This window comes from Lethenteron reissneri, chromosome 44 (genome assembly GCF_015708825.2).
Source record: "Lethenteron reissneri isolate LAM-NWPU_2019-01 chromosome 44, ASM1570882v1, whole genome shotgun sequence".
NCBI classification, from domain to species: Eukaryota; Metazoa; Chordata; class Hyperoartia; order Petromyzontiformes; family Petromyzontidae; genus Lethenteron; species Lethenteron reissneri.
Genome location: NC_083822.1, coordinates 5,012,149 through 5,039,522, shown reverse-complemented (window position 1 = coordinate 5,039,522; position 27,374 = coordinate 5,012,149). Strand labels below are relative to the sequence as shown.

Genomic DNA, 27,374 nt, shown 5'->3' with positions numbered 1-27,374 from the left:
GGACAACGCATCGGAACAGCCATGAAAACGCTTTACAAAAATATAGATACGCACAGCGCGTTAACGCACGTTTCCTGTACAGCAGATGCCCCTCGCACAGGGGAGGCTCCCCACACAAACTGGCTTGCCAGCTTGTTTTTAATCACAGAACCACCCTGCTCCATTTACTCAATTAATATTTATTAAAACAAATTTTAAGGTTTTTCCCCCACCCCACTTGCATTAAAAATGGGATGCAACGGTAGGCACAATGTGTTTTTTGTACAAATCTGTATTCATGGCGATGCGGGTGACACTATGCGGTCATGCGTGACGCGATGCGGTCATGTGTGCGATGCTGTGCGATGGTGCGTGTGATGTTGTGGAGCTGCGAATCTTTCCATGTTTACCGAGTACAACATTCGGGGGCCCCCAACAACTCTCGTCGTCACTTTTTCACGGAGAAAATGTTGCCACCAACACTTTCCCCACCAACACTTTCCGTCAAGTTTCTCTTCCCGGATTCTTGTCGACTTGACCCACTTTCCACCAACAGTTAAACTTGAGTTACCACCAAGTTTCTCAAATGCCCCTGTGCCTCTTCCCACCCGGCAGTATAAATGGATACGGCACAGCGAGTTGATTGGCAGGTCACGTGTGGCGGGGTAGAGTGTGGGTACTCTGGCCTCTTCCCAAACATCTTACAAAGTGGTAAAGTAGGCCAAATACTTCTTGGTTCTTTCGGTAAAGTCACGTAGAAGGGAAACAATACAAAGAAAACATAATAAAATAATTCTCAAGACGTTTCGGCCACAACGCAAGCAGCCGTCCTCAGGTGAAGACCAGGTCTGTCGGGGAGACAGCGTCTGAAGTCTCCCCGACAGACCTGGTCTTCACCTGAGGACGGCTGCTTGCGTTGTGGCCGAAACGTCGTGAGAATTATTTTATTATGTTTTATTTTTATTATTTTATTATTTCCATTCTACGTGACTTTACCGAAAGAACCAAGAAGATGAATCCCTGCAGTCACGAAAGCTTTAAATCAAAATTTAGGCCAAATAACTCGAGAGGAGGCCCCTTTCGGTCAGCAGTGGCGTGAACATGCAATTGCGACTAAGAAATGAACAAGGCTGTGATGTGATTCTACACAACACCGTTTTGCACGAGTTAATAAATTAAGTAACAATTCACGGGAAATGGTCAAGACTTTCGGACATGGTACACGTACGTGGTCGTGCGTGGATGAATCAATTTAAATTCGACTCGCAGATGCTTATGGTTTTACACCACTATTGATTCTAGTCTTGTAGCACTACAGATCCTATAGATTTTACACCACTACACATTGCTTTTGGCGTTTAGTTTATCCTTCTCCTGCACCTTCAATTAGCACGGTTGGCTACGTACGGTTAGAAAAAATGTCAACATACATACATGGGAACAAGCCAGGCCTCAACGAGGCTTCGCTGTAACTGGGCAGTGTGGCTCCCTTACTTCACAGGGAGCTGTGCACTCTCACTCAGGCCCAACCTCGGAACTCGAACGTTTGTGACGTCACAAGGGGAACGCGGAAGAGCATTGCCGTCGATGGCATCGCTCGCCGCTAAAGGTCAAACCCCATGGTGGCGTTGTTGCGTGAAAAAAAACACGGCAGAAAATTAGGATATTACACTCTTGTTTGGAATAAGGTACGCTAAGGCAAGCGTACATTGAAACCGAATAGGAATATTACGATCGCTTCCCTGCAGCCGCAGAGAGGAGGAAGCAGTGGGGACAAAGCAGGATGGGCAATTACCACCATGTGCTGCACAAGCCTGAGATTTGGATAAGAAACAAGTCCAGGAATAGCCCAGTACCAGTGGCGTAGACTTGGATTCCCCATTTAATTCCTTGCGCCTGGGACCATGCCAGCCACGCTACACCACTACCCAGTAAAACTTCCCATTTTTTCATTGAAATTGAGCATGAGAGTACAGGCGAGGAGTGTGGAAATCCGCGCACAGGTTGCGAGCGAGCTTACGAGTGTACGCGCGATGTAGGTACCGCATCAAGAAAGCACGACGCATCCCAAACTTGTGCCCGGTGCCAATAAAGTTATTCAAATGTCGTATGGCACACACACCCACACGCAGCTACCGGATTATAAGTAGCACCCTCAACCTTTCCTTTAAACGTGCGTCTCAACAGTCCGGAGAGAGAGCGGGCCCCGTCACGGCTCTCAGAAGAGAGCGCTGCGAGTGTATCCCAGCACGCACAGCGTGTGCAGCATCAGGTGCTGCACCTCGGCCCAGGTGTCCTCGTGAGCGACGCTCACCTGCGCCAGCTCGCGCACCACCTCCTCGTGCTCGCTCAGCTCGCGCAGGTGCAGCTGTTGCACGCGGGGGAGAGGGGGAGGAATTGACCGACGCAAGATTGAAGGTTTATGCAAATGAGGCATATTAGTTGCCAATACATTTAGGTGAACGGATCTAACAGAACTGTACAAATGTGACAGAACATACGAGTAAGGTGCTAATCTTATTCACATATAAAAACCAAATTCTTGAATGAAATCACAATCCTAAATCATTAATTGGAGGAAGGGTGAATTTAACATTTACACGACCCTTAACATTGTTCCCATGACCCTTTATCCCGATGACCCCGCGAGTCCATGACCCTTTACCCCGATGACCTCACAAACCCACGACCCTGTCCCCGATGACCTCACAAACCCACGACCCTGTACCCTAATGACCTCACAAACCCACGACCCTGTACCCCGATGACCTCACAAACCCACGACCCTGTACCCCAATGACCTCACAAACCCACGACCCGTACCCCAACGACCTCACAAACCCACGACCCGTACCACAATGACCTCACAAACCCACGACCCTGTACCCTAATGACCTCACAAACCCACGACCCGTACCACAATGACCTCACAAACCCACGATCCGTACCACAATGACCTCACAAACCCATGACCCGTACCCCAACGACCTCACAAACCCACGACCCGTACCCCAACGACCTCACAAACCCACGACCCTGTACCCCGATGACCTCACAAACCCACGACCCGTACCACAATGACCCTACAAGCCCGCACCTTGAGGAAGAGCGCGAGCTGGGCCTGCAGCAGCTGGAAGTTCCCGCGCGAGCGCAGGCCGTGCAGGGCGGAGCGCAGGAAGGCGGCGAGCAGCAGCGGGGAGCCCCCCCACGCGGGGCCCAGCGCCCGCAGCTCCGACTCCACCGTGCCGGGGGGCAGCGACGAGAGCTCGCCAAGGGGCCCCGAGACTACGGGGGTGAGGAGGGGCACGCGGACGAGGCGGGGGGGGGGGGGACATGGGGACACGGGGACGAGGGGGATACACAGGGATGAGGACAATAGAGAGGACACAGGGAAATGGATGCATCATGAAACTGTAGCGTCATCCAGAATCATGGTAGGTGGATGAATTGTTACGCGCCCTACGGCTGCGTCTGATGGCAATGTTAGCGAGGGTTCTCGCGTGTGTGTACCCCCCCCAACTCCCCGTGCCCTCACAGTCGTTCGACTCCCACGCCTCCTCGAGGCTCCGGCTGAATTCCGACTTGGGATTCAAGTGGCCCAGCTGCACTACCTTGGTCACGGCCTGCAGGCACACACACACACAGGCACACACACACACACACAGGCACACACACACAGGCGCACAAAAGCACACACACAAACGCACGCACGTACACGCAAAAAATACATTTGGTATTTGCACCTTTCTTATCGCACAAAGCGCCATTCTATCACAATGGCACAACGGTTATGCTTTTGTAAGCTTTACAGATTCAAAGCTGTCTGTATAGAGTATTGGAGCAAGTGCTATGAGCAAGCACTTATTAAGGTTGAGACAGTGTGCATGGGGGTGGCATGGCCAGCATCACGCTCGGCCGCCTTTGTCTCTCCAAGAAATGCTGTTTACACATTGCACCAGGTACTCATTTAAAGTCGAGTCAAGCTCGCGGAGGCTCAGAACCGATTGAGATATTTGGTCGCCGGGTTCAAAGCAGAGCGGTGCTAACAACTACGCCACCTCTCCACGCAAAGACAAAGATCCCCTATATAGTCTTAAACAGACTTTCGGGGAAGCGTTGTTAGCGAGTAGCACTTACGAAGGTTGGCACGGCACACGAGGGGGTGGGTAGCCAACACCACACCTGACCTCCTTTGTCTCCCGAGGGGCAACGTTTACGCACTCTACCAGGTACTCAGTTGAGGCTGAGCCGACTTAGGGGAGGCCCAGGACCAATTCACACAAGACACCCACACAAAGACAGACACACAAAGACTTGCCTGCGAGTCCGCGTTGGCCGGGGCACAGAAGGCCGGTGTCAGCCCTGGAGTGGTCGGCAAGAAAAATGGAGCCTTTTCTGGGGCACGGGGAGGCTCCTTGGGTTTATTCCGCTTCTGTAAAGAAGAGGCGACCAAAGGTCAACACTGACAGCGACTTCACTCCAACAGTAAGCCCGCAGTCATCTCTTTCAACGGGAACTGACAGTCAACTCAAACAAGAGGATGTGGTAATGATGGCAATATCGGGTCGTCGTTGAATTAAAAGAGCAATTTTTTAAAAATCTCCTCTATGCTGGTTTTATTCTATGCTAGGGTATAACACGCCGCTTCGAGATCGCAGTGCTGAACAGGAACACACGAGGCTTGTGAGTGGGTGTGCGTGCGTAAGATATTTTCCGTGCGTATGCGTCGAACGCTAGCGTGCGCGTCATTCCAAACGATTAGGCCATTGTGCGCCTGGGTACACGGTCCACATTTTGACCTAAATTCTAAATATTACCTGCAAATTACTCAATTGGGATAACACATAGCAATTGGCAGACTAACTCCCCACTCACAAGCCATGTGGTGAACCACCTTCTGCGGGGGTGTCATTTCTAATGCGTTGAGATGAGACGTGATAAAAGGAGCTTATCACGTGAAAGGTTTCTCCGAGACGCTACCTCGGAGTACAGGAGAGTGGCTCCATCGAAAAAACAAATTCTCAACTACGCGTGCGAGCATGCTTGAGTGCGTGTGTTTGTGTGCGCGCGTGTGGAACAAGCGCCGTGGTGACGTCACCGCCACTTAGTGGTGTTGTTGTTTGTGCGAGTGGTGCTGGCCGCCCACCCCCCCTCGCGTGCCACCGTGCCGGCCTTCATTGAGGTGCTACGGAGCTAACAGCGCTTGCCCCAACGGTCTGTCAAGTACTTTTTTGGTTCTTTCACGTAGGTGAAAAATACTTGGAGATTTGCCGTGCAGTGTTCCGAGCCTGCAGAGTTCTCCCCCCCCAACGTGTCACAGCTTTAGGTCGAGCTTTAGGTTGAGCTTTAGGTCGAGCTTTAGGTTGAGCTTTTGGTTGAGCATTAGGACCATGCTTGCCGCTCTCCTCCAGCCCACGCCCTGCCCCCACACTCACCCTGGCTCCCCCCCCCTCAGCTATATAATATATAATCCCTTGTCACAGTCATCTCTTTGGCAAACTTCAGCGGTTTTTTTCGCTGTGGTTGTCCCCGCCTGATGACGGACGCCTGTGTCGCGCCCGAAACGTCGTGATTTAATTTAGTTATTTTTATTTTTTTACTTTATTCTTATTTTGTATTTTATTATTTTGTATTATTTTTTTTGGTCCGTCAAGTATATACAGGGGGGGGGGTGTGAGCTTTGTTGTCGTGTCGTCGTTGCGTGCGTGCGAGCGCGAGCCCTTGCCCTGATGACGTCCAGGTTGAGGAGGTTCTTCCAGCGGCTCTCGGGCACGGACGAGAGGGTGACGAGCGATTCGGAGAGCTGCTCCGGGGAGTGGAACTCGGACACCATCGCCTCGTCGCCCCCGTCCACGTCGTCGCCAAAGTCCTCATCTTCTCGCACCGCGACGTCACCACCTACGCCCGCCCCGGTGGAGGCAACCACGCTGGTGAGACCTCAACTACCTCGCCTGGTATCAGAGGTCGCAATCGGGTACCTGATACCCGTACCCTACCTGATACCCGACTACCCGGCCGGGTACGGGTACCCGTTTGCGACCCTGGTGCGGCCGGGTACGGGTAGGCCGTGAGTCACTGGTGAGTAACCCTTTGTCACTCATTTCCCAACGTCTTGTCTCTTCTCACAATTCAAGTTCCTAGAATCAACCCACCCGCGCCTGCAACATGGCTTCATCCCAGAGGTCGCAATCGGGTACCCGTACCCGTACCCTACCCGATACCCGGCCGGGTACGGGTAGCCGGGTATCGGGTAGGGTACGGGTACCCATTTTAGACCCTGGTGCGGCCGGCTACGGGTAAGGAATCAAAACCCGTTTGCGACCTCGGCCTGGTATGCAGGAGGTCGTGGGATTGATCTGGACCTCGATGCCTCGTGTATATTTGGAGTTTGCGTGTCTCTCTCTCCCCGTGGTCATGTGGATTTTTCTCCGGGTCCTCTGGTTTTTTGCTCCATATTTAGAACCAACATGCGTTTTCAGTATTTGGCTGCTATAAATTTGCACGTGATAAGCCAATTCAGTTGAGCCATCATTTGTGGCCAGGTCGCTTCTGAAAAAATAAATCTACGTAGTTCAGCGGACATTACTTGGTGAAATAAAAATAGCTAGCGAGTTAGTTATAGAGCGAGTCGGTGAACGTGGGCGACAGTAAATTAGTCAATGAACGGCTGACATGGTGCATGATATTCTCAAGTGAGATGGGCGAAGCGGTGATTTAATTGAGTTAAATGACAAATGAAATGGTAAATGCGTGTGAAAATGGCAGAGTGAAGTAAATCAATGAAATGGCGAACGAGTATATGAGCTGCTCAAAGTGATCAGAGAAGTTAATGGGATAAATGAGTAGATGAATGTGTGAGTTATTATTGCACATATGAAACGGAGAATGATTTGGCAAGTGACTTGATGCAATGGAAAATGAATAAGGTGGCGAGTGCATGGGTGAATGAATGAGATGCTGAATGAGCTGGTGAATGAGCTGGTGAGTGAGGAAGTGAATTAATAAGCTGTTGGGTCCAATAAATGAGCTGGTGAGTGGGTAAGGAAGCGAGTGAATAAATTAGTTGGTGAGCCAATGAATGAATGAGGTGATGAGTGGGTGAGTGAGCTGGTGAGTGAACGAGCTAATGAATGAGGTGATGAGTGGGTGAGTGAGCTGGTGAGTGAACGAGTTAACGAATGAGTTGGTGAGTGGGTGAGGTGGTGAGTGAAAGAGCTAACGAATGAGTTGGTGAGTGGGTGAGTGAGCTGGTGAGTGAACGAGCTAAGGAATGAGTTGGTGAGTGGGTGAGTGAGCTGGTGAGTGAACGAGTTAACAAATGAGTTGGTGAGTGGGTGAGTGAGCTGGTGAGTGAACGAGCTAACGAATGAGTTGGTGAGTGGGTGAGTGAGCTGGTGAGTGAACGAGTTAACGAATGAGTTGGTGAGTGGGTGAGTGAGCTGGTGAGTGAACGAGCTAATGAATGAGTTGGTGAGTGGGTGAGTGAGCTGGTGAGTGAACGAGTTAACGAATGAGTTGGTGAGTGGGTGAGTGAGCTGGTGAGTGAACGAGTTAACGAATGAGTTGGTGAGTGGGTGAGTGAGCTGGTGAGTGAACGAGCTAACGAATGAGTTGGTGAGTGGGTGAGTGAGCTGGTGAGTGAACGAGTTAACGAATGAGTTGGTGAGTGGGTGAGTGAGCTGGTGAGTGAACGAGCTAACGAATGAGTTGGTGAGTGGGTGAGTGAGCTGGTGAGTGAACGAGCTAACGAATGAGTTGGTGAGTGGGTGAATGAGCTGGTGAGTGAACGAGCTAACGAATGAGTTGGTGAGTGGGTGAATGAGCTGGTGAGTGAACGAGCTAACGAATGAGTTGGTGAGTGGGTGAGCGAGCTGGTGAGTGAACGAGTTAAATGAGTTGGTGAGTGGGTGAGTGAGCTGGTGAGTGAACGAGCTAACGAATGAGTTGGTGAGTGGGTGAGTGAGCTGGTGAGTGAACGAGTTAATGAATGAGTTGGTGAGTGGGTGAGCGAGTGCTCTGCGTACCGTGAGCAGCTCCTCCCGGCAGAGCCTCCGTCCTGGGCTCGTAGTCAGCCGGGAGCGGCCGCAGGGACACGTGCGTGTACATGCTCCTGTTAGACCTGCACAGAGAGCACACGCACGTCGTATTATACACAAAGATCTCCTGCGAAACCTTAACAGACTGTTGGGGCAAGTGCTGTTAGGGACCGTCCATGACGTCAAGCACCTGGGGGGGGGGGGGGGTCAGACATTTGTGACGATGTGTGACGAGAGGGGGGGGGGGCTTGAGAAATGTGACGTCACATCAAAATGCGCAACTTTCAATAAATATAGACGACACGTTCTACTTAATTAAATAGACTTTTTAATAAATATTTTCTCCTACAACATCAGAGTGCAGCGCTACATTAAATACGCACTACAATGACAATAGTTTAAAGCGATTTGAAGCATGTTTTCTTTTTAGGGGAGGGGGGCAGAGCTTTGTGACGTCATATTTGAGGGGGGGGGGGTCTGACTTTTTGTGACGCCGTGTGGCGAAGGGGGGAGGGGTCAAAAATCGTCCAAAATCACGTGACGTCATTTATGGACGGCCCCTTAGCGAGCACCTATGAAAGCCAGATCGGCACACGAGGGGGTGGGGGTGGCCAGCACCACGCCCGGCCGCATTTGTCTCCCCAGTGGCGATGTTTACAAATCGCACTCAGTACTAATTTGAAGCCGAGTTGACCTAGGGGAGGCCCATAACCGATTCAGTATATCGTCACTGGTGCTGGCCGTAAGCGGAAAACGCACTTGGGTCGCTGGGTTGGTAATGCAGTGCGTGCTAATCATTGCACTACCATCACACACACACACCTACACACTCATGCTGCGTACAAAGACAAAGACGGAGTTGACTTTCGTGAGGTTCAGTGAGCAATTCAGTGAGTGTTTGGACAAGCGAGCGAGTGAGTGGTTGGGCGGGCAGGCGGGCGAGTGAGTGTGTGGGCGAGTGAGTGTGTGAGCGAGTTTACGCGTGAGTGGGTGGACAAGCGAACGAGTGAGTGTGTTGGCGGGCGAGAGAGTGTGTGGGCGGGCGAGCGAGTGTGTGGGCGAGTTTACACGTGAGTGGGTGGACAAGCGAACGAGTGAGTGTGTTGGCGGGCGAGAGAGTGTGTGGGCGGGCGAGCGAGTGTGTGGGCGAGTTTACGCGTGAGTGGGTGGACAAGCGAACGAGTGAGTGTGTTGGCGGGCGAGAGAGTGTGTGGGCGGGCGAGTGAGTGTGTGGGCGAGTTTACACGTGAGTGGGTGGACAAGCGAACGAGTGAGTGTGTTGGCGGGCGAGAGAGTGTGTGGGCGGGCGAGTGAGTGTGTGGGCGGGCGAGTGAGTATGTGGGCGAGTTTACGCGCGAGTGGGTGGACAAGCGAGAGCTCAGGAGTGAGTGGGCGGGTGAGCGTGTCAACTCACCACAGGTAGATTCCCAGGTGGTCGCTCAGGGCTGTGGCCAGGTAGTCGCCCGTGGGCGACATGGAGAGGCTCACGACGGGCGAGGAGACGGCGAGCACGTCCACCAGGCTGACCACCACCACCACCAATCCACCATTAGTACCGCAGCAATACCACCACATAGTGCGTGTGTGTACACTGTGTAGAGCGTGTGTGTGTGTGTAGTGAGCTTGTGTGTACAATGGGTGAGTGTGTGGTTTGGTATGCGTATATAGTGTGTATAGAGTGAGTGCGATTAGCACAGTTGCTACGTACGGTGCGAAAAAAGTGAAACATGCATGCAGAGTGTGTGGTGTGGCACGTGTATCTAGTGATGTAGCGATTAGCAAACTATTATCTGAACCTGCCCTGGGCCTCCCCTATGTTTACTTAGACTGAAATGAGTACCCGGTGCAGTGTGTAAACATCAGCACTACCCACCTCTTGTGTGTGCCGTTCTGGCCTTCATAGGTGCTGGCTAAACGTACTCAACCAAAGTCTGTTAAGGCTATATGGAGGAACTGTTCTCTTTGTACATAGCGTGTGTGTGTGTGCCGTGTGTGTAGTGTGTGCAGTGAGTGCAGTGTATGCAGTGTGTGCAGTGTGTGCAGTGTGTGTCTAGTGTGTGTAGTGTGTGTCTAGTGGGTGTAGTGTGTGTCGTGTGTGTCGTGTGTGTAGTGTGTGTAGTGTGTGTCTAGTGTGTAGTGTGTGTCGTGTGTGTCGTGTGTGTAGTGTGTGTAGTGTGTGTAGTGTGTGTCTAGTGTGTCTAGTGTGTGTAGTGTGTGTGTAGTGTGTGTCTAGTGTGTGTAATGTGTGTCTAGTGTGTGTAGTGTGTGTAGTGTGTGTCTAGTGTGTGTAGTGTGTGTGTAGTGTGTGTGTCGTGTATGTACCAGCCCGAGGGCAGGTCCCAGGTCCGCACGCTGCGATCCATTGAGGCCGTGAGGAGCCAGCGTCCGTCCGGGCTGAACGTCTAAGACGCACGGAGACACGGAGTTACACGGACGTGCAGTCAGTCACTCGGGCAGATGGAGACGCAGACACGCACTTAGACAAGCAGAGGAAGATATACAGCGATACAGACAGGAGACACAGACATGCAGATGCACACACGGAGACATACCGACACAGATATACATGTGGATACACACACACACAGAAACACAAAAATACCCACAGCTATGTACACATGGACACACACATTAAATATATTCACCCATGCGGTGACAAACCCAGACAGCCAGACTGATCACACAAAGCCACAGCGAAAAATGAAGACGCACGTACAAAGAAACACACTTGGAGGCGTGTGGTGAGGTGTGGAGGCGTGGAGGTGAGGTGTAGTGACGTGTGGCGAGCGGTGTAGATCCTCACGGCATCTGTGATCTGAGCGCCGTGCCCGTTCAAGACCCTGACGATCTTCTTCATCTCCACGTCAAACACGAGCACGGAGAGGTCGTCGCACCAGACGGCGAGCAGACCACTACGCACCGACACCACCACCACCAACGACATCATTAACACCACCAAAAATAACATCAGCAGCACCAACATCACCACTACCACCAACATCAACACTTCAACCACCTCCGATTAGCATGGCTGGCTACGTACGGTGCGAAATAAGTTCAACATTCCATACAACCATCACCTACAACTTCTTCAATACCACAATAGCGATTCACCACCACCAATAACATCACCAACAGTACTATTGTTATCATCAATACCATCAACAACACCAGAGCTATTCAATGCCACCACCAACAGGACTACACATCATTCCCTACAACACAATCGCACATACCACAAAACTCCATCACTTTCGATACGCCCAAAACCAGCAACAGTCATTGCTATCACCACCACCACCATCAAAGACAACTGTAAGAGTCCTCTTCTCCAAGTGTCTAAGCACCCCCCCCCCTCCCCGTTACTCCCACAGAGATGAGCGCTGCTGCTCCGTTGTCCATTTGTTTAATTGGCCCCCTGCTAGAGACTGTCCACTTCACGGGAACTTGGAATTTCCACCACTGGCCTGAGCCGTTGGCTCCGGTCATCGCCTCGAGCGCGACGGTGAATTCCCACGAGCCCCTCTCCTAAAGCAAACAAGGCCTCCCCCCCCCTCCTCACTGCCAGCTCCTCTCACTACCCTCCTCCTCTCTGCCACATGCCGTCTCGTTCCTTCTTCATTTCCCTCCTGTCAGCTTGAGAAGTGACAAGGGGCCGAATGAACTCCCTTTAGCTTCAACGCTTCAGTCGCACTCGCACCCTTTAGTTTCAACGTAGTCCTTTATCCTTCGAATCAGTCTCATTCTGTGTCTCCCTCTGCTTATTTTTCCTTGTACGTCACAACGGACATAGCGAGGGTTGTGGGCTCACGTCTGCCTTCACTCGAAAGACACATCCAAGCTATTTCCGTCGTTCATCCGAATTATTTTCTGAACAAGCGTTGCCTTTCGTCTAAAACCCGACCTCTCGTTTCCTATAGTTTCGAGGCACCACCTCCGCCTCGCTCGCGCGCCGGGATTTCGGGTTGTACCGCGCGTGCGATTTGGTACAATGCCCGACGTTCCTCTTCACGTGCTGGGGGGGGCAGCCTCTTCGGGAAGCTGGCAAAGCTCCCTGCCTCAACCGGCTCGTCTCTCTCGCAGTCCGCACACCCCGGGAGGTCACCTGTCGCGGTGCAGGATGGCGCCGCCCGGCGCGGCGGGGAGAACGGTCTCGTGGAGGAGCGCGCGGGACTTGAAACTCCAGACCCGCAGTGCCGAGTCCCCACCGACCGACACGGCCATCTGACCCAGATGGTCGAGGGCAACGGCTCGCACGTGGCCCCTGTGAGCTGCTCGTCGTCACGACGGGATAGGGCGGACAAATCACGAGGTCAGGTCACGGCCAACAGCGGGAGAGGTCATCACACTTGTGAGTCGAGCGCTGTGACCAGTGGCAGGATGTGGTTGGCATCGGCACGGGCGCAAGGCATGAAATGGGTGGCCCAGTCCAATTTACACCACCCCGACACCCTCTCTGTAGGCCGACGCCTGGGCCGCTGGACGTGACTTCAACACCACTGGAATATGGCCATATTAAGGTCGTGACCTGCCCAGCCTTACCCCTTCCTGTGCGTGTGTTAAACCGGGCGTGCGAGGGTTGTGGCGTTACCCGTGGGCGAGCCGAACGAGCCGCGCGGCAGGCCCGACTGCAGGTTGTAGACGTTGACGTGGCCGGAGGAGAGGCCGATGATCGCAAAGTTTCCGCAGGGAGAGACGGTCACCGCCTGCAACCAATGCCAGCGTGGTGAGCATCAACGGTCTGTTTCGTATTTTTGCGTTGTTGTCAATCGTGCGCACTTGATACGCATTTAGTCTTTTCTCCCTAGTCTAGTACTGCTGGTAAAGTAGGGTATGGTATGGTGCGGCGTGGCAGGCGTCGCACCGTGGCGGTGGTGGGGTCCGTGCGGTTGCGCTTCATGTTCTCCGGCTCCAGTCGGTGGCTCCCCATGGATCCGCGCAGGAAGCTCCACGTGCTCGCGCTCACGAAGCCTCGGTGGCACGACACGATGCCGTCCCAGTCGCTCTGACGTGCCGTCTCTGACGGATGCGTAGGAGGGTGGGAGGGGGAGTGGGACACAGGGAAACGTGATGACAGGGCGATACAGGGGACCAGCAGGCGCACACGCGAGACACCCAGCAACAAGTGTGGACACACCGGGGGCGCACACGGGTCCACGAAAGGACACGGTGACGAGCAGGCACGCAGTACGCATGGGTACGTGTGGACGGGTAAGATTACGCAGAAACGTGGGGGATATGCAGGGACGTGTGGGGATACGGAGACTTGGCTACACGTGGGCAAGTGGGGAAATGCGGGAGATACACGGACACGGGAAAACGAGAGACACACGAGGAGACAGAGGGACGTACGGGAACACATGCGAACACACAAGTAGACACAAAGGGACATGCACGGACACAGAGGGTTACAGGGGGAGCACTTGGGGATATGAGGGGACACGCAGAAGCTCGCATTATCTTCAGGATCATCATCACCACCAGTGTCATCCGAGACATAATCAACAGCAGCATACTCATATTAAGAACAAACATGATCGGCATTATATCACCATACTCATCTTCAACTTGTCATCGTTATCATCACCATCGTCATCACTCGTCGTTTGATAGCACAAACACTCAACTCCGTCTCATGCATGTGCGATTGCTCACAGACCTGATGCGAACGCGCAGATGGGTGGCAGCTTCATCGTGTCCAGCTTGAGCCCTTTCTTTTTTGACTTCTTCTTGTTGATGGAGCCTTCACGTTTCACGCGGCACACGTGGGAAGTGTTGGGAAGAGCAGAGGCACATGCACACACACGCATTACAGATGGTGAATATAGGCGGGCCGATTATGGAGATGACGATGTTTGGTAGTGATTATGGTGCTGTTGTTTATGTTCATAGTACACAAGTCAACATTGTTAGGGTGGCCGGAGACCATGTTGATGGTGGTCACGTTGATGGCACTTGTGGTGATCGTATCAATGATTCTTGCAGTCACATTAATGGTACTGTTGTCGTATTGATGGTAACGGGGGTTACATTTATGGTATATGTTGATAGTGCTGGTGGTCACGTTGCTAGTGGCGAAGTTAATAGTCCTGTTGGTGGCGTTGGCGATCACGTAGACGGTGATCACAGTGAGAGTGACGATGTTTACGTCCGTGGTGCTGATGGTGATCAAGGTGATGATGGAGATTTGTACTTGTTGTCATGGTCACTAAAACGATCTATACGACTACAAGCACCATTAACGCAACCACCACCATCAAGATAAACTCCAGGAACATTGGTGTGGCCACGAGTACTCTGAACATAACAAACAACTCCAGCAACTTCACCAACAGCACCACGGACTGATACCGTCACGGTAGTCACGTTAATGACGGTGGCGATGGTAATGGTGCCGATGGAGCTATTGACGGTGACTTGTGGTTGTGTTCATGTCGATGAAAGGCCACGCGGACTCCTGGTGCGATCATTACCGCGGCCCAGGCTTTTGTTGAATCGGTCGTGGACCACAGAGAAGGACTGTAGCGTTCCGTCCTGTCCTGTGCAGGCACGCATGCGGGGGACACGTGGACAAGTACGGTCAGACACGCAAGAGGTACGGACAGACAGACTTGGATACGGACAGACACCGACACGGACGCACTGACGGACATGGTTAAGACTCGAGAGATACGGACAAAAATGGTGAGAAGCACAGAGAAACGGACGCAGTGGGAACGCGGTGATATGTGCAGACACAGACTGGCTGCCTGGTTGTCTGCTTCTCTATTTATTTTAACACGAAGGCTTTCGCAACCAATATCATCCATAAGAGGTTTTTTTGGGTTAGATCGTGTAAATATAAAAATGTGTCGTTAAACAGGTCACCATACTTCAATAGGGATTACCGTTGGTACGGCTATTTTAGCACACACAATCGACAGGAACTACAAGAACAATGGCCGTACGTAATGCGCATGCATAATGTATGTTGATTACCATATAAATAACCCAAACGGAAATGGATACCCACAGTCATTTACATGCATTCATTAATGCCCCCCCCCCCCATTTCACGCAAGAAGAGCACACAAGTGACGTCATCACAGCTAGCCCTCTATTTAAGGAACGAAACAGGAGGATTGTAATTACTGGCAAAACGTCGTACTTAGATTGTAAATGTTGTGGCTTGGCTCTCCAACACACCGGTGTGCTGTACTAGTGACGAATTGGCCACGTTCTGTTTACGTGACAACCCTTACTAGTTGGCTGTGTCGGGTGGTCGCGGGTTTAACGACACATTTATATATTTACGCGACATAACCCACAAAAAAACCTGTATTACTGATGCTTATCCATTTGTGTCAATGTCTGGCTGCCCCTGCTGCCTGGCCGAGCGGGCCCCTCTCACCGGCGCTCAGGATGTTGAAGCCATCCTGGCCGTGGTGGCGGATGCTCGTCGGCGGGGCGCTGTGCCCGCAGCGCTCGCGCAGCAGCCGGGGGCTGCCCCCCGCCGACTCGAACACCCACACCTGGGGGGAGCAAAGGGAGGCCGCCATGAGGGGGTGTGGGAAGGTGTAGAACACACTGGAAAGGCATTGGGAGGGGGGGGGGGGATGAGGGGATGCCTGGGGGAGAGGTGAGGCAAGACAAAGTGGGGCAGTGGCAGAGAGATACAGGGAGGCATGTGACATACCCAGGGATGTACGAGAAGGCAGAGGAGAAGACTCGGCATAAGAAAGACCCCAGCTGGGCCCCGAAGTGAGAGGGCCAGGAGGTATGCGGTCAACAATGCTTGACTCAGGGAAGAGGACGCCCCTGCCATGCTTAGTCCCACGGGATGTTGGCTATCAACAACAAGGCAACTCCTATGACTAATTGGGAATGGGACTGCAAGCGTAGGATTGATCACCCTGTCGCTGGCCTGCCTTTGGGGAGGGTGTATAGTGTGAAAGGCCGAAACACCCTAGGAACCAAAGGTACACTACTGACGATGCGCTCCCCAAATTTCACCAGGCTCACTGTTCATGAACTCTTGAAGTGCTTGCACAAAGGATAGTAACATCTCATCCTGCGTTCTTGGAATCGTGACACATTGGGGAATAACGGATGCTTGAAGACGCACAGAAAGACACGCGGAAAGACCGAGGCACGAGAGGAAACACGGGGAATGCACGGAGAGGCAGCGTCCCGGAGCGACGGGGAAGCAGTGTCCGCACCTTGATGGCGTTATCCCCGGCCGTCGTGAGGAGCAGCGGCTCGTTGTGGATGAAGGTCGCCCCGGCAATGGCGGCCGCATGCGTGTCCCGCATCTGTGCCAACAGCTTCCTGTCGTGCAGGTCCCAGAGTGCAATGTGGCCCAGGGAGCTTCCTGTGGCCATTACGGCCGGACCGTCTGCGACAAAGGACCCGCGATACGGGACGAACGTTGCGTTACAACGCGGCCATAAAGGCACAAACTGGTGACCTTTTCGATTTAAAGCTTTCGTGACTGCAGGGATTCATATTCTTGGTTCTTTCGGTAAAGTCACGTAGAAGGGAAATAATAAAATAAAACATAATAAAAAATTAGCACGCTGTCTTTCCGACAGCTGTTCTTCACCTGAGGACGGCTGCTTGCATTGTGGCCGAAACGTCGTGAGAATTTAATATGTAAATGTATTTTTATTATTTTATTATTTCCCTTCCACGTGACTTTACCGAAGGAACCAATAATATGAACTGGTGACCATCGTATTGCAAGTCGGAGGCTTAAACCACAGAGACACTCGAAAGTTCAACACGGCATTCAGGTCTCTCTCGTAATTATCATTGACAATTAAGTGCCTATGAACAAATAAGAGTGCATGCTCTCGTCAGATCTCAGAAACTAAACAGGACTGAGAATGGATACACGGTTTGGATGTGTGACCACCATGCACACAGACTTGTATAGGGCTCTGCGGTGGGGCATTGTGGTTGACAGCTAAGCGCAATGCGGCTCAGGGGGTGAACCCAGCATGTGATAGTGGGCAACCCTGACCAGCTCGTGCACTACATTGTTAACCTCGGTTGGACTCAACGGAGGCGGCATGGAAGTCATCCATTCAGCTTCCCCCTGAGGATGTGACCTGCACATGGACTTACGAGTTCCCATGCACAGAAGTTGGGGGGGGGGGGGCACACATCTCGAATTCCCCAACACGACTCCCTAGCGGCCATGCAGGGTACGGGGCGCTCCCACCTGTGCGGAAGGATATGCAGGTGACAGGGCCCCAGTCCTGGTGGAATTTCATGAGCGTCTCGTCGACCTTGATGTTGTGCAGGAGCACGGAGCCGGACTGGAGGCCCACACCGACAACATCCACCGCTGGGGCCTGAAGGGAGGTGAGGCGAGTAAGCTGAATGAGCAAATCGTGGTGCACTCATACACTCTGATTATTATATGGCCACTACCAGACAGCAACTTCAACCAATCACCAAACACAACGATTAACTACAAGCGTCAGAGAGCCACTAATTACAGCTAATCCACCACCATGGCCAAAGGATCGACAGACACATTGAATCACGAGCATACAACCACAACCCCCGACCAAAGCCAACATCAATGCACTAGGCTTGAGAGCCTGTTTTAATCAGCTGGGAGCTGAAACCACAATTTAAACCCCGGTTTGAAGTGGCGACAGCTCACAGCTTAAGACACAGCCATTATGAACTCCCGCACAAATGCACAGACAGCCACCTTAGAGAATGTGGTATCTCAGGCTAAATATTGGCACTCTTAGTCGGAAAGCCTCACCGAGCCTTAAGACTTTATTTTGTCAGGAGGGTCCTGCATTGGGATTTAAAGTGAAATTATTACTTCCCTTCTCCAACCCCCCTTCACAAATAAATTGATTTGTTATTTTTTTGCTTAACATTGTGGTGTATGTAGCAGCCTCTTGCGGCCACAGGAGAGACGTAAACACGTTACATATTACAAATTGAAAAAACTAATTCCTACACGAGCGATTGAATGTGTGTTTTTGCCGCAAGCATAACAATCGACGACGATTTGTTACGGCCAGAATTGGGATGTCGCGATGTTTGGCCAGCTCCAGACATTAGCGTTGTTCACACGGTGTGTGTGTGCGTGTCTATGTGGGGAGCGGTAGTGCAGCGGTTAGCACGCTACGAACCCGGCGAACCCCAGTTCGTTTCCTGCTCATGGCCAGCACCAGTGCCAATATACTGAATCGGTTATGGGCCTCCCCTAGGTCACCTCAGTATTAAATGAGTACCTGGTGTGGTGTGTAAACATCACCACTGGGGAGACAAATGCGGCCGGGCGTGGTGTTGGCCGGCCACCCACCCCCTCCGTCTGCAGTGCTGGCCTTCATAGGTGCTCACTAACAGCACTTGCCCCAACAGTGTGTTAAGGCTATAAGGGGGATCTTTGTCTTTGTTTATACACAACACCCACCTGCTCCAGGCAAGTAACTTCTGAACCCCATCCCTTGAATGTGAAGAGCAGCTTTCTGTTTGTTGTGTGGGGGGAGACACGGGTCGATGTGAGTAGGGTAACAGACACACACATCGGGATATGGGAATGAACGTTTAATGGTTTCATAATTCCACTGCGGCAAGCATTTAAAACATGTAAGTAAAACTCAGTTTTATGTAGCGCTATTCACCCGAGGTCTGATAGCGCTTTGCAACACAATCGCAGTAAAAACCCTCAATATTTAAACCCAATAGGAACAGAACCCTACACAGACGGATATGCAAGAGAAAATAAATGCGTTTTCAGATGAGTCCTCAAAACTGTGACGAAGCATTCCTAGATCCATTGCCTGACCCGTAAGTGGATAATCGGTACCACCTCGGGTGCCACATGCTAATCGTTATTTTATCAAACATTTTAAATATCCATCACAGAAATGTACAACAACGATTTAATTTATAAATCACCATTTATTTTGCATTATCAATATAAATATGTGACGCCTGGTTCACAGTGGATTTTTTAAAAATTCATGGCGTTATAAAAAAAATAGTAGGCCGTGTGTGTGTGCCAGTGTCGTGGGTCAAATTCGATAAATTAGTCGCAAATCACTTGATTTAGGAAGCCCACGTGACAACAGCACTCCCTTCTGGCAGACTAATGCCGACTTGCTGGCCAGTGCCGCGTCCACCCTGTGCTGCACAGGGACAGCTGCCACCGGCACTGTAATTGTGTGAAGTGACGATGGCACAGCGGACTCACCCAGTCTTGAGGTTCCACAGCTGCAGAGGGCCCTGCCGCGAGCCAAGCAAGACCTTGTTCATGTAGGTGCTGGGGTGCACGACGGCGCTGATTCCAAACACCTGGGGGTCGGGTTCCAGCCTCAGGTACTCCTCTGGGAAACAACGGAGGGGGCAGGGAGGGCGGCACGAGGTGAAATATCATGTCAAGAGGGAAGGGGTCGCGGTGTGGCTGGTACACACGTAACGTGTCGCGCACCTCGCCGCGACGTGATTAACTAGATTTAACAACAGAGATCTGAACTGCATGTGCAGAAAGCTCTTAGCCTTATGTAGCCCACCAGCTCGAAAGTAAGTGATTGCAGTCTGCATAAAACTGTAAATGCAACGCACAGCTTTGTGTGTTGCACAATGTATTTGTATTGCAGCCTGCACTATTTTTGTGTGTTGTGATGAGTTTCCACATCATTTATGGATGTGAACTGATGTAATTATCAGTCACAATTGGAAGTCATGATTCCACCCCATTCATTAAATCCTTTTTTTGTCAAGTATAGTAGGGACCACCATGTATGCTACGTTGTCATAGGTGGGTTCAGGGCCGTGCTAAGGGATCGTTAGCATACAGTAATGTGGTCAATCCTATCTAGTATAGCACATATATACTCCCCCGCCTTCACCAAATCACATTAACCAAAGTGGTGAAGTATGTACAATAACTCAAACGAGCCCCACGGCGCGGAGAACTCTCATCTAGCAGTGGATTGTCAAAAGCGCCGTAAGTGTATGGGTTGGAGTGCTGGCTTTAATGCCAAGCGTGTGGTGCTGGTCACACCGTGGATTTAAACACAAAGATTCCCCATATAGTCTTCAACAGGCTGATGAGGCAAGTGCTGTTAGCAAGCGCCTATGAAGGCAGGCACGGCACATGAGGGGGTGGGTGGCTAACACCATGTCCACCTGCCTTGGTCTACCCAGTGATGATGTTTACACACCGGATCAGGTACTTACTTAAGGCCGAGTCCACCTAGGGGGGCCCCAGGACCAATTCAATTAATCATCACTGGTGGCGACCTTGAGCGGGAATTGAACTCGGGCCACTTGGTTTGTAGCGCAGCGCGCGAACCACTAAGCTACAACCAACACGAGCCCTCACACATTCGCACGCAAACGACAGCACACAAATCCGCGTGCACACAGATTCAACATGCCAGACGCGCTCACCTTCCGTCTGAACGTCCCAGACCACGAGGACGTTGTCTCTGTCCACGGACACCAGGTGATCTCCGAACGGCAGGAGGAGGTGGACTTCTCCCGAGTGCCCTTCGTAGGTGTGCACCACCTGCTCGATGGGGGGGCGCACGGACACGCGCACACGCAGTGTCCGTTCAGGCGACGGGCAAGTGTTCTCCTCCGCCCACCGCACCTCAAAACTAGGGTTGCTCAAAATCATTTTATTGGAGCTATCGATAATTGCATGCAAACAAAAATATATTCAAATTGATTATCGGTTCTGCCACACATGAAAATTATGCATCACCGATCTTTGGGTTAGACCGCGGAATAATCTGTCTACATTGAAATCCAGGAGACACCCTACCACCTGACATAGCCAAACAAATGATACAGTCGCGTTCGCAAGCGTTTAACGCCCCATTTACGATTGCTTCAGCTCTTCGGTAAGTTGAAGAACAATTTTCACAACCAAATCTTTTAATTGGATACTTTAATCTAATGACTAAAACTTATCGGTGAGCTGAAACAATGACTGGTGCATTGTTAAACGCGTGTAACCCACATGACCATTTCATTTCTGAATCCTTATCTGCGAAAATCTACATATCAACACATCAAATGTCTAACAGCCGCATGCGTGTGTTGGAACGTGCCACATGGTGATTTATTTCAAGTTAATTTAAAGAGTACAGTAAACAGCGAGGTGTACACAAAACAATGCATGAAACACGACTAAAATAACACTAAGGTTATGGCAATGCACGAGCCTTGGCAAGGAAGAGATGCGGACAAAATGCAGAATACTCTTTGGTTTTTTCAGTAAAGTAATTTTTCTGTGACGGTGCCACCTGAAGACGGAAGCTTGTGCTGCCTCCGAAACGTCGTGATTTAATTTATTTTATTTTTATTTTTTACCTACGTGACTTTACCGAAAAAACCAAAGAGTATGGACCCTTGCAGTCACGAAGACTTCAAATCTAGAAAAAAATGCAGAATGTTCTCGCTGGTTGTAGACGACAAGTACAAATCACAAGAAAGGGAGACACGAGAAAATCACATCTGGTAACGCGAGGTCTCTCCCTTCGGCATCCGCTTGCCGATATTGCGATGCTGTACACCCACCTCTTTCCCGCGAGCGATGGTAGCGATCTTGCTTCCGTACGCCGCAAATGCCAACATGCGGTTCGCTGCGAGGCAGCTGATGTCTTCTGGGAGGGCATTGCCTGTGAGGGGAATGGTGAAGTTGCAGTGAAGTCGCTTGTAACAACAACAACTACCTCTCGGGGAAAGCCTTGCTCAAAAGTCAAGTACTTTGTTTTCAGAAGGGTCCTGATGCACTGGGAATTTCTGGCCAATTCCAAAAATGGGCAACAACATATACAACCTGTACATCGCCACGTACTAAGATAAATGACTTCGTCTATCGGCCCTCTTGCCTTGGGATGTTTGTGCCACTTCCATCAATGAGCGTTTGACTTCGTGTGCGTGGAAACCGGAGAACCCGGAGAACACCCACCACGCATATCAGGGGAAGACACTCAGCATTGCCATCCCTAGCCACGTTAGTATCGTGTCTACAACATTTGGAAAGTCTTGCTGTTTACCCATCCAAGTAATAACCAGGCCCGGCCATGCAAAGCTTTTCCAAGATCTGACGAGATTCGCCGCACTTGGAAGCTGGAAAGAGTAACACAACATCAATACTGCCTGTTTGTAATGCTGGTCTCACCTGTGATGTATGATGCCCTTCACAGCAATGTATTGATTAGGAATTAATTAGAAATAATCTATACACTTGAAACATTAACGACAAGAGGTGGAGCAATATCGGAGAGGTTCGCGCACTGCGCTTTGAACACAATAACCCGAGTATGATTCCCGGCCACAGCTAATGTTAGGGTGGGGAATATCTGGACCAGTACTGTACACCCCTTTCACCAACTCACACTGTCCAGTGCGGTGAAGTATGGTCAAACATCTACGACCGACACAGTGTTGGGAGGCCTTCACCCAGCACTGCATTGGCAAAGGGTTATCATTATTAGATTTTAGTATATACTCTATAGAGTTGCAATATGGCCGGGCATGCACCGCTGCATTAATATTGATTCTTACGCTCACAATGCACGAATCAAATTATCCGTGAGAGAATGAACTAAACCTGTGCCAGAGGTCGCAAACGGGTTTTGATTCCTTACCAGTACCCGGCCGCACCAGGGTCGCAAACGGGTACCCGTACCCAGCCGGGTACGGGTAGCCGGGTATCGGGTACCCGGTTGCGACCTCTGACCTGTGCTGGACCTCTCCAACGTCGACTTGGCCTTAACCGGGTACCTCGCGCGGTTTGTGTGTGCGTGAACATCATCACTGGGGACATAACTGTGGGTGGACGTGGTGCTGGCCATACCATCCTCTCTTGTGCCACATTAAGAAACAGATTATTTTGCTGCTATAAATTTCCACATAAGCCACTTCGTCGAGTTATAATTTGTGGCCAGGTTTCTGAAATACAAAAAGTACAGTGGCCATTACTTTGAAAGAAAACTAATTTTTGATTTATATTTGTACATACTTTAAAAGATATTTGCTTACCTTTCCTATAATTATCACTCCTATCGTGTGTTGCGTATTGTTTGTTGTTGTAACATTCTAGCCTGTCCTACTGGACATTTGTGAAACAGCGCTTCATAGCTCATAGCATTCCTCCAGTATAAATAAATATTATGATTGTGAACAAGCACCTGCTCACAGCACTTGCCCCACCAATTTGAATGTCTCCAAGGGGGACAATCTATGTATTTTTGAGCGTGTGTGTCCGTACGCGCGTATGTGCATCACTCACTGATGGAGACAATTCCAAGCTTGTTAACCTGTGGAACACACACAAGACGTGGTCAGTCATTCATTCAGAATCTGAATATTTATTTCACAGATGTCCCGTATTCAACCATTATCTCGTCTATAAAGACTCCGATTTGGTGACACTGCTTTGGCAGTGGTGTACAAGCAGAAATAACTACACAATAAACATATTCGTCAATAACACTGCCGTTCAAAAGTATATAATAGGCGACGTTTTGGGCAATGGGCCTTTTGCAGAGCACACCTATCTCATGCTCTGGCCTGCCAGGTGCTAGAGTCAAAGGCGTAGATGGGTCACTATACGATACATAACTCAAATTTATAATTTGCGTCGTTGTGGAGAACGCAACAACATAATTAAGCAGACCAATATACTGTAAAGGTGAATGATTATTATGTTGTACAGATGTATATTGGCTGTCTAAAGTATGCGCATCTGCGTGTATTCATCACGCCGTGTGCACGGACCCGTAATTATAATATTTATTGGGGGGGGGACACATCCCCCCCCCAATATTCAAATATGCTGAAAATGTCCCCCCCAATATATTGCTGTAAAAAAAAAACAATTGCTATGCTATGTAAATAAAAACAACAATTTGCTAAACCTTGGCCACAACATCTGGACTTGTCTTCATATAAATCAATGCATAGATTTCTGTTTATATGATTGTGGTTATGGTTGTACTTTATTAATCCCTAATCTCTGCCATTACATACAATGCTACAAAAAATGGTAAAAAAGTAAAAACAGAGCAATTTAATACAATACACTATTCGACATTATTGTTAAAAATAGATAAGAAAGTCCATCCCATGTGTTAGTAAATTTTACATATTTTAGGCAGGAAATTAGTTTTAAAATGTAGATATTTTTCTGAGTTGGGACCCCCAGACACCCTAGAAGATTTGGTCCCCCGCAATGTTGACTCCATGGCTACGCCTTGATGTGTATACGTGTGTGTGTGTATACACACACACGGGTGCATGTATGTTGAACTTCGTTCGCACCGTACTTAGCCACCCATGCTAATCGGAGGTGCGGTGGAAGGACAACACAAACTAAAACACAAACAGCAGTTCTAAAGAAACGAGTTTTCAATCTGGAAATCTCTCTCGCTGTACGAGTGCACGGTGTACAGCAGACATGCGTGTACTGGGCATGATTACTCGTGTCCTGCACGTTGTATGTGTACAGATGTGTGTGTGCACACTTGTATACAATGTACAGACGTGTGTGTGCACACTTGTGTATAATGTACAGACGTGTGTGAGCACACTTGTATATAATGTACAGTTGTGTGTGTGCACACTTGTGTACAATGTACAGACGTGTGTGTGCACACTTTGTGTATACTCTATAGGCCTGTGTGTGTGTGCACACTTGTGGATAATGTACAGACGTGTGTGTGCACACTTGTGTATAATGTGTAGCTGTGTGTGTGCATACGTGTGTATAGTGTACAGACGTGTGTGTACACACTTGTGTATGTGTAGCTGTGTGTGTGCATACGTGTGTATAGTGTACAGACGTGTGTGTACACACTTGTGTATAATGTGTAGCTGTGTGTGTGCATACGTGTGTATAGTGTACAGACGTGTGTGTACACACTTGTGTATAATGTGTAGCTGTGTGTGTGCACACGTGTGTATAGTGTACAGACGTGTGTGTACACACTTGTGTATAGTGTACAGCTGTGTGTGTGCACACTTGTGTATAGTGTACAGATGTGTGTGCACACTTGTATATAATGTACAGACGTGTGTGTGCACACTTTGTGTATACTCTATAGGCCTGTGTGTGTGTGCACACTTGTGGATAATGTACAGACGTGTGTGTGCACACTTGTGGATAATGTAAACGTGTGTGCACACTTGTGTATAGTGTACAGACGTGTGTGTGTGTACACGTGTGTATAGTGTACAGACGTGTGTGTGCACACTTGTGTACAATGTATAGCTATGTGTGTGTCTCACGTTGTACATGTGTATGTAGAGACGTGTATAACTGTGTATATCTGTGTATAGCTGTGTATATCTGTGTATAAGTGCGTGTGTATAACTGTGTGTGTCTCACGTTGTACATGTGTATGTATAACTGTGTATAGCTGTGTGTGTAGCTGTGTGTGTATAACTGTGTGCGTGTCTCACGTTGTACATGTGTATGTATAACTGTACATAACTGTGTATGTATAGCTGTGTGTATATCTGTGTAAAGCTGCGTGTGTGTGTGTCTCACGTTGTACATGTGTATAACTGTGTACATGTGTATAACTGTGTATGTATAACTGCATGTGTGTGTCTCACATTGTACATGTTTATATATAACTGTGTATAACTGTGTATAACTATGTATAACTGTGTATAGCTGTGTACGTATAGCTGTGTGTGTGTCTCACGTTGTACATGTGTATGTATAACTGTACATAACTGTGTATGTATAGCTGTGTGTGTGTCTCACGTTGTACATGTGTATGTATAACTGTGTATAGCTGTGTGTGTATATCTGTGTATAGCTGCGTGTGTGTGTGTGTCTCACGTTGTACATGTGTATGTATAACTGTGTATAACTGTGTATGTATAGCTGTGTGTATATCTGTGTATAGCTGCGTGTGTGTGTGTGTCTCACGTTGTACATGTGTATGTATAACTGTATATAACTGTGTATGTATAGCTGTGTGTATATCTGTGTATAGCTGCGTGTGTGTCTCACGTTGTACATGTGTATGTATAACTGTATATAACTGTGTATGTATAGCTGTGTGTGTGTCTCACGTTGTACATGTGTATGTATAACTGTGTATAGCTGTGTATGTATAGCTGTGTGTGTGTCTCACGTTGTACATGTGTATGTATAACTGTATATAACTGTGTATGTATAGCTGTGTGTATATCTGTGTATAGCTGCGTGTGTGTGTGTGTCTCACGTTGTACATGTGTATGTATAACTGTATATAACTGTGTATGTATAGCTGTGTGTATATCTGTGTAAAGCTGCGTGTGTGTGTGTGTCTCACGTTGTACATGTGTATGTATAACTGTACATAACTGTGTGTGTATAGCTGTGTGTGTGTGTGTATCTCACGTTGTAAGCGTGCAGCCGGGGCCCCACCGCGGTGAGCACGTACGCCTGCTGGTGCCGCCTGTGGACCCGCACCACGTGCGGCACGGGCCCCGTGTACAAGCCGAGCGCGCGGAAACCCTCGAACACGCGCGACATCGCTCCCCAACAACAACAACAACCACCACCACCAACAACAACAACAACTAACTAGCGATTACAAACTAACTAGCGATTAAGGGGTGAGCTACAGGCCCCGGGCCGGCTCGTGACCACGTGCGCGGCCTCGCAGCAGTCGCCTGCACGCAGCGCGCGATAGGATCGGAGAGGGCCTACGTTGAAGCCGTGACGTCAAAACGCCACGTGAAACCGTCGATGACGTCACGCCGATGGGGGGGATCTGTAAAAATGACGTCACGTCGATGTAGCTACGTTGATCGCTGCAGATGACGTCATGTTGATGGAACTAACTCGATGGCTGCAGATGACGTCGTGTTGATGGAACTACGTTGATGGCTGCACATGACGTCATGCTGATGGAACGATCTCCATCGCTGTAAATGACGTCATGTTAATGGAACCACCTCGATCGCTGCAGATGACGTCATGTTGATGGAACGAGCTGGACTGCTGACGATGACGCCATGCTGATGGAACATGGATTTATCCCTTGGGATGTTATTATATTCTTGGTTCTTTCGGTAAAGTCACGTAGAAGGGAAATAAAAAAATAAAACAATAAAATTCTCACGACGTTTCGATTTCAACACAAGCAATCATCATCAGGTGACTTTCATGCGAATGGATTGGCTGGAACTCCCCGCAGATCTGTGAGAACGGAGTTAGAGAGTCTGATTCTGCGTCTCATCCCCATCGCCACCTTCAGCAAGGGGCCGTCCATAAATGACGTCACGCGATTTTGGACGATTTTTGACCCCCCCCCCTCGTCACGTGGCGTCACAAAAAGTCAGACCCCCCCCCTCCTCAAATATGACGTCACAAAGCTCTGCCCCTCC

General features: G+C 49.9%; 1 protein-coding gene across 1 annotated transcript; it reads right to left on the bottom strand.

Moving 5' to 3' along the window:
• Window positions 1-925: 925 nt before the first annotated feature.
• WDR36 (WD repeat domain 36) lies at window positions 926-26,686 on the bottom strand. Its single transcript, XM_061569854.1, has 23 exons — window positions 26,383-26,686; window positions 23,278-23,305; window positions 21,558-21,658; window positions 20,424-20,541; window positions 19,222-19,354; window positions 18,439-18,493; window positions 17,218-17,350; window positions 16,214-16,389; window positions 15,406-15,526; window positions 14,489-14,554; window positions 13,675-13,758; window positions 12,880-13,034; window positions 12,607-12,721; window positions 12,121-12,286; window positions 10,819-10,927; window positions 10,338-10,417; window positions 9,430-9,537; window positions 8,004-8,098; window positions 5,705-5,877; window positions 4,298-4,411; window positions 3,515-3,602; window positions 3,077-3,264; window positions 926-2,347 (listed from the first exon to the last, which is right to left on the bottom strand). The coding sequence occupies exons 1-23, from the start codon at window positions 26,515-26,517 to the stop codon at window positions 2,198-2,200; spliced, it is 2,691 nt and encodes an 896-aa protein (XP_061425838.1). The 5' UTR covers window positions 26,518-26,686; the 3' UTR covers window positions 926-2,197.
• Between the last annotated feature and the right edge of the window lie 688 nt (window positions 26,687-27,374).

Coding starts and splice junctions, on each gene's coding strand:
- WDR36 (XM_061569854.1), bottom strand. CDS start 26,517: ATGTCGCGCGTGTTCGAGGGTTTCCGCGCGCTCGGCTTGTACACGGGG. Junction 13,035..13,674: donor CATCTGCGCGTTCGCATCAG/GTCTGTGAGCAA, acceptor CGCATCCGTCAG/AGACGGCACGTCAGAGCGAC. Junction 8,099..9,429: donor CACCTGGGAATCTACCTGTG/GTGAGTTGACAC, acceptor CTCTCTGTGCAG/GTCTAACAGGAGCATGTACA.